Source organism: Mucor mucedo (genome assembly GCF_025094135.1).
Source record: "Mucor mucedo strain NRRL 3635 chromosome Unknown EV154scaffold_282, whole genome shotgun sequence".
NCBI classification, from domain to species: domain Eukaryota; kingdom Fungi; phylum Mucoromycota; class Mucoromycetes; order Mucorales; family Mucoraceae; genus Mucor; species Mucor mucedo.
The window spans coordinates 23,065-33,126 of record NW_026252566.1 but is presented as its reverse complement, the minus strand read 5'-3'; the positions used below and the strand labels follow the sequence as shown (position 1 = coordinate 33,126).

Below are 10,062 nucleotides of genomic sequence, written 5' to 3'. Positions count from 1 at the left end.
TAATACTTGACGATTTATGATCAGACATATCAATATTTTTAATTCACTTCAATCTTACTGCATAAAAACTATGTGAAAGGCTCGGGATAATGTATTCTTAAGATGTTGTGTGCTGACTGTTTCAAATTATAAATACTGCTTTAAATAAAAACCTCGTACCATGGATTCGCCTCTGTGATGATATCAACAACTTATGATGAACCATCTTTTGCCCAATAAATGTGTCTTACATAAATACAAAATATTCCAATACGAATTAATGTTAAATAGATACGAGAAAAGAAAGTAAAACCAAGCTTGAATTTCAGAAATTATGACTAACAGCATTCATAAAACGAACACATAGTTAAGTGATCATTTTTAAGTGATCATTTTTCCACTTAATTTGTAAGACTTTTCGATTCTCAGTCAACACCCACTTAATTTTTAAGACTTTTCGATTCTCACTTGGGCTTTTTATAAATTAAAAAAAAAAGCGCAGCTCAAAATGCTACCCGCCTCCCCCAAAAAAAAAAAAAAAAAAAAAAAGGCATGGGGTTTCTACTAATACAGCGCGCTGGAAGTCACTTTGAGGGTTAAATCATTCTTTTTATCACGCCGCAGTGTAATGCATGTTAATATAGTGAGGAATCCAAAAAGTTATAACGCATACAATGCCATACTCTGAGAAATCAACCGTACGCTGTAAAAAAAAAAAAAAAAAAAAAAAAAAAAAAATTAAAACTCCGGGATGAACAATAATCCTATCTCCCCCTACATCAAAAATTCTCGCCCTACATAAAAAATCCACGCCCCAAACAAAAATTACATGCTGCTAATATTACTATCGTTCATAGCTCCATCAAAAATTATCCAATTTGAATAATTTTGCTTGCAAAAATATATCTTTTAATTTTTTCTACAACATAGTAGAATTTAAAAAGTAGTTATTAACCCCAATCACTAGTTATACGAGAACTTCGTTCAAATCGATATAAATCCTCAAATATTTTTACTCATATCAAACATATACGTTGCAAACATAACGCGCCATTATGTCGTGTGGTTAGGTGGCCTTGGTATTCTGCTATCATAATTTGGCGTACTGACAAAAACATGGTTGGTTTCTTGGTTTAGTGGTATAATTCTCGCTTAGGGTGCGAGAGGTCCCGGGTTCGATTCCCGGAGAAGCCCTTTTTAACACGAATGTGGTGCGTGTAGTGATTTTTTGTTTCCGGTTGTCGAGCCGGTAACACTGTTCATCCAAAGGTGAAATCGCCGGCACGAAGATTTTGGCCAGCAATACCCGCAATGTTATGGATTAATGTCACCACATATATCTGAACTGCAATAAAAAATTAATCAATAAAACTGCTATTAGCAGCGAAATTAATCTACTCTAACACATTAATTTACGGTGAGTCCACAAAAGTCGGTCGAAGTCTACTTCATTTATTTTCTGAGATTCAAAACTGTCTGCTCAAGCCTGAAGGCTCACACTCTGCGTTTAGTAGCTGTAAGATATTACTACATTGATATTTAACACTTTCTTAAGTCATTGAGGATGTCCTTATAGTTACAGAAAACATAGAGGTCGTAAAGTTCAACAGATTCCTCGCCTTTGTTTCTACTTATATGAAGAATATGAAACTGCAAACATGCTATACAGCTATATAACTGCACTAAACGGTGCTAAGTTAACGGATAAGCCTTAAAGATATAAGAATTTTATTCCAAAAATATAACAACGACTGTACATGTAGTATATCTACAACTAGATTAGTATTAAACGATGTCAGGTTTTCGGATCACAATGAACAATAGACTAATCAGTTCAAATCAGTCGGTCACTATGCCACACACCCATTTGATCTGCCCGGACAGCACCCAGCACCGCAGGGGACTGTGTTTTTTTTTTTTTTTTTTTTTTTACAAGGGGGGCTTACTTGCTGCCCTTCACCGTTTCCTATTTACCAAAAAAAATTTAAAATGGAAAGTTATTCAGAAATCAACAAGCAACGCATCATTGATCTTAACGCTAAGATAAGAGAAATGATTCAAGAAACAGCAGAAATCTTGGTCAAAGAAGAAAATGTCACCAAGGCAGAGGCTGAGGCCTCGATTGGCTTTCATTATACGGCAACCTCTTTGATTTTAGTCAAACGTAAAAGTCCATACAATATTTTTACTGAAAGACTGGCTGCCGAAAAGAAAGCCGATTCTTCCTCTGGCGACCAACCTCAAGGTAGCTTTTCTTACTATATCAAATGCTCACTTAAATACTAACCATGATTGTTTACATATTAAAAAGGTAGTTTCCAGAGAGAGGCCTCCCAATTGTACCAGGCACTTGGACCGGAAGACAAGGCTGAACTTGTGAAGAGTGCTCGGATCGACTCCAATTTGAGTGAGGACGAGATGCATTTGCGTCATTCCCGGGCACTCAGGTCCTTCCGAGATCACTTGACCGCTTACAATACCATTTGTGGTTCAAACTTCTTGCTGCTCTCTGTCCGATTGAAGCCCACTACCTCGGAAGATGGCTTCCCAACTCCCGTGTTGACCTTGTTTTCCGTTGGAGGTAAGTTGGGGCTGCCCAAAAAGAGTGTTAAAAGTAATTATTAATTTTTTAATATTATCTATAGCGTACTGTAATGGCCTGAAACAAGATTTGGGCCAACAAATCCAGGACAATGTGATGCAACGTCTGGGAGTTGCCCAAAGGGCCAGTAAAAAGGGTACGTATCACTTTGAACTATTTATGGATATGTTACTTACATGACTATTACAATTAATAGCGAGAGTCCACGACCAGAGCGCCAATCTTTTAAGAAAAGAATACAGGGAAAGACTTTTGCAGATGTACCGTAAGTCATTTACTCACTTTGAATTGCCATAACACTAACTATTACTTAATAGAACAACATCCTGGTACGGAAAATGCAAAAGCCTTTCCCTACAAAAAGCTTTGTGATGGAACTGCTGACTTGTTCATGCGTGGTTGGCCCCGGGGCATCCCTATAAAGCACGCTTCAGAGCAGACAATTAGCAACATGAAGGCTGTCCTGAGGGCCGTAAATGGAAACAAAATTTCATTTATTCTTCCGGAGGAGAGAATGGAAGAACCTCCAAACCCTGATGCCGAGCATTAAAGGTAAATGTTTTTTTGTTTTGTTTTTTTTTGTTTTTTAAAAATAAATTTACTTTTTAAAAATGTCATGTTATTTTGTTTTCGCATCGAATGCCATGAGTCTTTGAAATAAGCACAAAAATGTATGAGTCTTTAAAATAAACACAAAAATGTATACTATTCTCTTTAATTGTGTAAGGCTGGAAGTTAGTTTAAGACTTTATTAATCTTTCGTAAAATAATGCGAAGACAATATGTTTTATTTGATTTAAAATATGTAAGTCAATTTATTATTGAGCATGATAATATCCCATAAAAGCTTTACAGTAAGCTCTAAGTAAACAATTAAATTTGGACATAGGGGTAGTCCAAAACTTTTGACAAACAACCATATGCTCGCGAGAGTAGCTATTGCTAGAATATATAACACTCAGGGGAGACGTCGAATTAAAGAAGACTTCATGCTCAAAGAACAATTCATAATTCCGTACGTAACGGATCACGAGTTCGAATGTCAAAAATTCCCAGTAGCTTGAGTCGCTTTGCCAATGGTTGAGTGATGGGAGAGTCATAATCTGTATGGACTTTTCGAGTTGTAATGCCATTGTTTAAGGTAAGTACGATACAGCGCTAACGAGAACCCTTTGTCCAAAGCCGTGAATTCTTCTCTTGCTGATGTCAAAAGCAATGCACACTTGGGTCTGACTTGTTCTGTTGTACTTTTCTTGTAGTACCTATGGTTAGCTTGTTTCCTTCCACCTAATGAGGGTCTTCCAACATTCGCAGGGGTGGGTGTATTGTGGAACCGAAGTGCGTGCTTGTTTCTGTTAGATGGCGATGAAAATTCCCTTGAACAGACATGGCAACGAGTTCTATCTATGTCGCATCCGGGTTTGGAGTCTCTGAGAATAGCCATTTGGATAATGCGTAGCTATCGATTTGGTTAGTACAATAATAAAGAGGTTAAAAGGTTAGGTTAGAGGTAAAAGGTAAAAGGCGAAAGGAAGAGAAAAAAGTAGTATTTCTTTTATAAACATGTGTACAGATGAACATAAGGGTCAGAATTTTATTTGAGCAAAATGGTGTTGACTAATAGCTATTGCAAAGTACAACATGCAAACAGACCTTCCCCATGTACATGTTCCTCCGTCTGGGAAATTCCAATGTCTCAAACAGAACGAGACATTCTAACCAGAGATCAACGACATGCAGGGAACGTCTATATATCAGCAAACGCAATACACTGTCTAAAGTAAATTATTAAAATTTAGTTATGTTTCTATGAGACGTCAATTTAACAGATTATACTTACTTCATTTAAACGATAGGATCTTGCCGCCTAAACGTGAAACGATAAAGACATTATTGAAGTAAACACGGTACTTTTGATACGTTTGGTTCAAGCACAATAGTAACTTGAATACTATGTTAAAACTACCTGATGCTAGAAAGGTGAGATGCCATGTAAGTTAAAAAGTGTAGGGGAGGAAAAAGTAAACATTCGCAGGGTATAGGGCTGTATCTTTCTAATAGAAAAAAAATTATCTAATTCTATTGGACCGAACAAATGATTCGATTGCGCAATTATTCATCGATTGGATGAAAAAATTTTACTCTTGTATGTCCGATTTTTTTTTGGGATACCCCCCTCACTTTTTCTGAATTTCCTTTTTTTTTTAAAAAAATGGGCGATCTCTAGCTTTATTTTTAGCACACATGATCATTACTGCTTTTCAATATCCAACAAAAACAAAGAATAATAAATGTTTTCAAGTATGAAAGATCTCAGTTTTTTTATAGTTATATTCTAAATATACTATTTAAATGTGGATATGAATTTAGAGGTATATAATATCATTGGGTTGATCATACAACCAATTCAGTGATTTTTTTTTACATTTCCTTGCAAAATTAAATAGGGCCAATCAAATCCAAGGGATCTGCATATCCAGGAAGTGTCTGTATTGACCATTATACGATATTTTTCTTAATAAAAGTAAACAAAAACCATACAGGTCAAAAGAAATTAAGTTTTTATATACATGTGAATTTCAACTGTCTTTTTAACCTTTTGTTTTTGCATCTATTTTGATCATTTTCCGATTTCTTGGTTTTTCGCACTGTAACATTGCAAATTAGTTTTTTACATGCAGAGTAAGTCCCTTCTGATGAAAGTACTCTTTATTTGGTATTTTCTAAAACCTGTAAACATATAGTATATGATATGAGCTTTAAAATAAAAAAAAATATTGTCTATACATGTTTTTATATAAAAAATCCTTAAAAACGAATTATGTATTTTGAAAAATTATGCATAATATGTGGTTATACCTGTTGAAAAAAAAAAAGTATGTTTAATTTTGTATTTTTAAATGCAGTTATACTCTATTTTCTTGTAGCTTTCAGATGGTGCTAATACTTTTAGTGATTGTCTTTCCAGTTGTAGCATGAATGTCAAAAAAGAGCTTCAAAATGACAAATGATCCAAAAAAAAACTTATACGTATACTATACATCGCTCAAGCCATGAAACATTTATATATTGATTTAAGTATAGTATTTAATTAATATTGAATGTAATTCGATGGTTTCTTGTAATATGAATTTAAAATAATTCTGGTTTATAGTGTATTCAAATTCGACATTTATGAAATTAAGATTTTATTAATCCTTGCTGAAAAAAAAGTATGAGCCTAAAAAATGTCGTTTTATTAATCCATACTCGGGTGCCGCTTTTTTTTTTGCCCGAGCTTAAAATTAAATCTCTGGTAAAAGACCAATTTCCCCGGCGGCATTCAACAAATATGCCCCTTATCATGATCGTACACGAGCCTAAAGTTTGCGCTTTTAATGATCCATGAAGGAATTAAGACCTTGATATTAAGCTTGAGCATTTTTTTTATTTATTATATTTATTTTTTATTTTTTTATTGTTCTTCATTATCAACAGCTGCAGTCTCTTCTTCTTCTTCTTCTTCATCGTCTTCTTCTTCATCGTCTTCTTCTTCATCGTCTTCTTCTTCATTATCCTCATTGCCTTCCGCTGCGATATCCAGGGATTCCTCATCCTCATCGGCATCAGCGGTCGGATCAAGGAGTCTGGCAGTGTCAGACTGTAATCCAGAGTCAGTAATGGTAGGAATTGCAACTCTCAGCAACACCAGGTGTCGCTTCGAGTGCGTTTTCCAATTATTGCTCTGGTCCAGCTGTCTTATCAAAAAGGTTTTTACACCCTCCAAGAACCGTTTCTCTTCCGCATCATTTGCCCTCTCCAATTCGGCACCATTGAGAGCCAATGCCTCGGTAAGCCTCTTGATCTCCACCTCAATATTGGAGTTCAGGTTGTGTGCTTCACGCTGTTTTGGTATGATATTTTCTTAAGTTAAATTTCAAATGTATCTGACAATAATGCTTTACTTACCTTAAGAAGTTTGATTTCTTCTCCAGCGTTCCTCACACACAACCATGTTTTCGTTAAAGGGTGGAGATCGATCCCCCAAAACTGGCTGTTACCATCCAGGAAAGTTGCGGCAGTTACACCTTCCTCTATAATAAAGATTTCAGTAGTCTAAACTTCGAATAACAATTTTGTACTTACGGAATTCCTGGTTGTAGATGTCCAGGAGTTTTCGTTGCTTTCCAAGGGCCTTGCCATGTTGATCTGCAAGCTTTGTACCTTATAACGTATTACAATATTTAGAATTTAAGTATAACAACAAACAAAAAATTAGGACTTACCAATATGTCCAGATTTGAACATCAAGCTGGTGGTAAACTTGTAAGCTTGCAGGTTGGCGCGCATAGCATCCTTGAAAAGCAACTTTTTTCGTTGGACGAAATCTTCCCAAGATCCAAGGGAGAGCTGGGCTGTTTCAGCGGACAAGTCGGCATAGGCGTGGGGTACGAAATTAGGTATTGTTTGCCTAATTTCATCAAGGACCTTCTCCTGCTTCTTCTCGATGTCTTTGATTTGTTGCATGAAGAAGGTCTCCCCAGCTACCTTGATACTACCATCACTGGCCGATACCGTTAATACACCATCTAATCTGTCAATGGCCGCATTGCTGGTACCGGTAGAGTTTTCATACATTTTAACTCTGTGATAAAATAGACATGTTAAATTGAGATATTTTTAGTGATCGTTTCATTATTACCTAAATCTGAACAAGATCGACTCCAAAAGATAAAATCTTGTTACAGATCCCAGTGATGGTGGCCAATCACTCCAGATTTTGCTGCACGACTTGCCGCTTCGAGTCAACGCCAGATGCCTCTCCCAAGCCAACGAAATCTCCTCCTGATTGACATCCTTCAACTTGATTAATCCTGCCGCCAGGATCTTCTTGGTATTTTTGTACTTCCCGTACAAGACACTTGCTATAAACCAAAATAACGTCGTTAGTGATATGCACCATTTCCTTTACAAAAACAACATCTTACCCATTCCCCAATTTTTTTTCCATGTTACGATGGCGGATGGCCAACGTAAGAGTCAGCCTTCTGTTGGCCTGAGACATCGGACGTGTAATGGTGACGAATGGTCTGAGTGAAGACCATAAACGTTCCGATGCCTCGCCGTCAGCCCTGCCGTACGATTCAATGTTTTTAGAATTAAAGCTGGACTGACAGCTAATAACATGCGCATAAGCATGAAAAACGGGGAGTGCAAGAGTGCCGTTAGCAGTCAAGTACGGGAAGTGAGTCTATCATAAGAATACATTAGCATTTATGCATCAACAATATTGAAAAGATGTTACGGTCAACGACTTCTCCAAGACACAAATGATGTCGTACATCAAATTAACGGGCGTAACAATGCTGTCCTTGTCCTCTTAAAACAGTTGGTGGAAAACAGATAGTGGATATTTGAATCTTCAAAAAAAAAAAAAAAAAAAATTAGGATTAGTACATAATGTTTTTGGCATGTTTATCACATACCCTTCACCACTATCCATATCCACCATCTTTAGGGTGAGGTCATGGCGCGCGCATGAAACCGTAAAAATTCCTTTTACGGGATACAGCTTTGACTTGTATGAGGCGCCATTACCTGCAGCTCTGAATGTGTTCTCATTCATGAGAGCCTATTAATAAAAATACCATCAGTAACTCTAGTTATTAATTCGCCCTAATATACAATCCTTACGTCTTTAGGAGCTTTTTCCTTCTTATAAAGCTCAACACATTCAGGCTTCAACCATGCGTTCTCCACGGTGTTGACCAAATTAAGTTGATCAAGAGGACTTGCTTTCGACTTACATTTCATACTAAAGCACCCATCCATAGTAATGAAAATGCGATCCATTGGGTGGATGGAGTCCCTCTAAAAACAAAAGATGGTTATGATTTCATTTTATCTATAATTTAATACGGAAACATACACTAGGACAAGCAGGACAGCACATCGCCTGATCTTTCAACAAAGATCGATCGTTCACCATTTCTTCTGTCAACAAAATGACCTTGTTGTACAAGTTGAATACGGTCCGGAAGTTGTTCACTGACAAGGATGTCTACCAAAAATATAGGTTAGATATATGAATATTAATTTTAAAACATTAATTACCAGTGGATTTCCTTGCAAGTTGTTATACAACTTTGTAATACCCTCAGAAGAAGACTTCAAGGTGTTTCGAACTTCATTAAAATAGCCCAACAAACCCAAATGAATGGCATTTTGTGGTCTGTGGGCGAAGCAGGAAACATACCCATCAAAATTAATGCTTCTGCCAAGGGCTTACAGCTGCAGTAACTGACTGATACATCCTTAATGGCTATGTCAAAATTATATTCAGGGTTAGAGTATACTAGTATTTTGTCGAATATTTTGCTCTTTACCATGGAAAAAGTACATTCTGACGGTCTTTGTCAGAAGTACTTTTTTACTACCACATTGGCAATCGATTGCAACTGGAGAAACAATCTCAGTGGATGGCAAGCCACGTTGCTGACCAACAAAAACAAGGTAGTTAACGCACATGTTGTTAAGCACTTTTCCCCACTTGTTGGCTAAAACCTCCAGTTTTCTCTGGTACCTGATCGCCCTTTCCTTTTTGGCTTCAGCAGGACTGACTTTTGCAGGTACAGCCTTAACGATAGGTCCAGACGAACCGATACGGATTCGTCGACGCTTGCGAGGTGCTGGAGCCGGTGTAGGGTCCATGGTGCAATTATGCAAGACGACGGTCGTATTGTTGTCATCGTCTGCTGGGTATTCAGACATAGGGTCGTAACTCGGTGCCTGAGCTTTTTGACGTGGTTGGCGTCTTGGGGGAGGAGAGGGTTGAAATGAAGCGATTTCACTCTCTGAAAGTTCGTAACCGGGATTCAAAAGCATTTGTCGTTTAAATTGTTCCATTTCGCGCCATAAGGCGATTTTCGATTTTCCCATTGTAAAGTTTTTTGTAATAAGGTGAAAAGGAAGTGGCTTTTTTTTTATTTGGACAGAAACTCTCTGGTTGCTCTAGTCAGAGACCAGGAGGGATGATCTCTTCATCATCGGACAAAGAGCTTGACTTCTTTTTCGACACTCTCTGCAAAACAAAAATTACATTAGTTGCTTAACAATAAACGAACTTCCTTATTTGTAATGTACGTACCTTATCTCCCAATGTGTTGTGAGCAACACTAGCCAGCAGTCTTTTAGCTCCCCAGTGATCCAAGCATTGATCCAAACCTATCTTACCTCTTCTGGCCAGCGCTTCCAAAGCAAGGATATACTTCATCTTGAGCTCACGGGAATGCATACCCCATGTCTTTATGCTAAGAACTGGGTCTGACTGGACCTTTGCCTTCAATTGTGTGATGCATGATTTAGCATAATCTCTCAATACACCATACAAGGATTTCAATTCCACGTTCTTCATTTCAATTTCTTCTTGACTTTCCTCAGGTGTATGATATAAATCAGGTCGAACACACAACAAGAACTCCCAGAGTGCCTCTCTGTCACTA

The 10,062-nt window shown here is 37.2% G+C and overlaps 3 protein-coding genes and 1 non-coding gene across 4 annotated transcripts; 2 read left to right on the top strand and 2 right to left on the bottom strand.

The window, feature by feature from the left end:
* The first annotated feature begins 1,101 nt into the window (after positions 1-1,101).
* Positions 1,102-1,173, top strand: EV154DRAFT_t171. Its single transcript has one exon. It is a non-coding gene; the product is annotated as a tRNA-Pro (tRNA).
* A 766-nt stretch (positions 1,174-1,939) lies between these two features.
* On the top strand, positions 1,940-3,168 carry EV154DRAFT_533541 (uncharacterized protein). The gene is made up of 5 exons (XM_051603982.1): positions 1,940-2,224; positions 2,291-2,560; positions 2,625-2,717; positions 2,778-2,846; positions 2,899-3,168. Exons 1-5 carry the CDS (start codon positions 1,969-1,971, stop codon positions 3,129-3,131), a joined length of 921 nt encoding a protein of 306 aa, XP_051450178.1. The 5' UTR covers positions 1,940-1,968; the 3' UTR covers positions 3,132-3,168.
* A 216-nt stretch (positions 3,169-3,384) lies between these two features.
* Positions 3,385-4,784, bottom strand: EV154DRAFT_533536 (uncharacterized protein). Its single transcript, XM_051603981.1, has 4 exons — positions 4,424-4,784; positions 4,302-4,368; positions 3,736-4,009; positions 3,385-3,649 (listed from the first exon to the last, which is right to left on the bottom strand). The coding sequence occupies exons 2-4, from the start codon at positions 4,315-4,317 to the stop codon at positions 3,400-3,402; spliced, it is 540 nt and encodes a 179-aa protein (XP_051450177.1). The 5' UTR covers positions 4,318-4,368; positions 4,424-4,784; the 3' UTR covers positions 3,385-3,399.
* Positions 4,785-6,726: 1,942 nt separating this feature from the next.
* EV154DRAFT_533530 (uncharacterized protein) lies at positions 6,727-9,088 on the bottom strand (the record flags this gene model as incomplete). Its single annotated transcript, XM_051603980.1, has 10 exons — positions 6,727-7,205; positions 7,263-7,481; positions 7,549-7,811; positions 7,866-7,937; positions 7,962-7,980; positions 8,047-8,192; positions 8,255-8,431; positions 8,490-8,621; positions 8,675-8,834; positions 8,961-9,088. 10 exons carry the CDS (start codon positions 9,086-9,088, stop codon positions 6,836-6,838), a joined length of 1,686 nt encoding a protein of 561 aa, XP_051450176.1. The 3' UTR covers positions 6,727-6,835.
* Between the last annotated feature and the right edge of the window lie 974 nt (positions 9,089-10,062).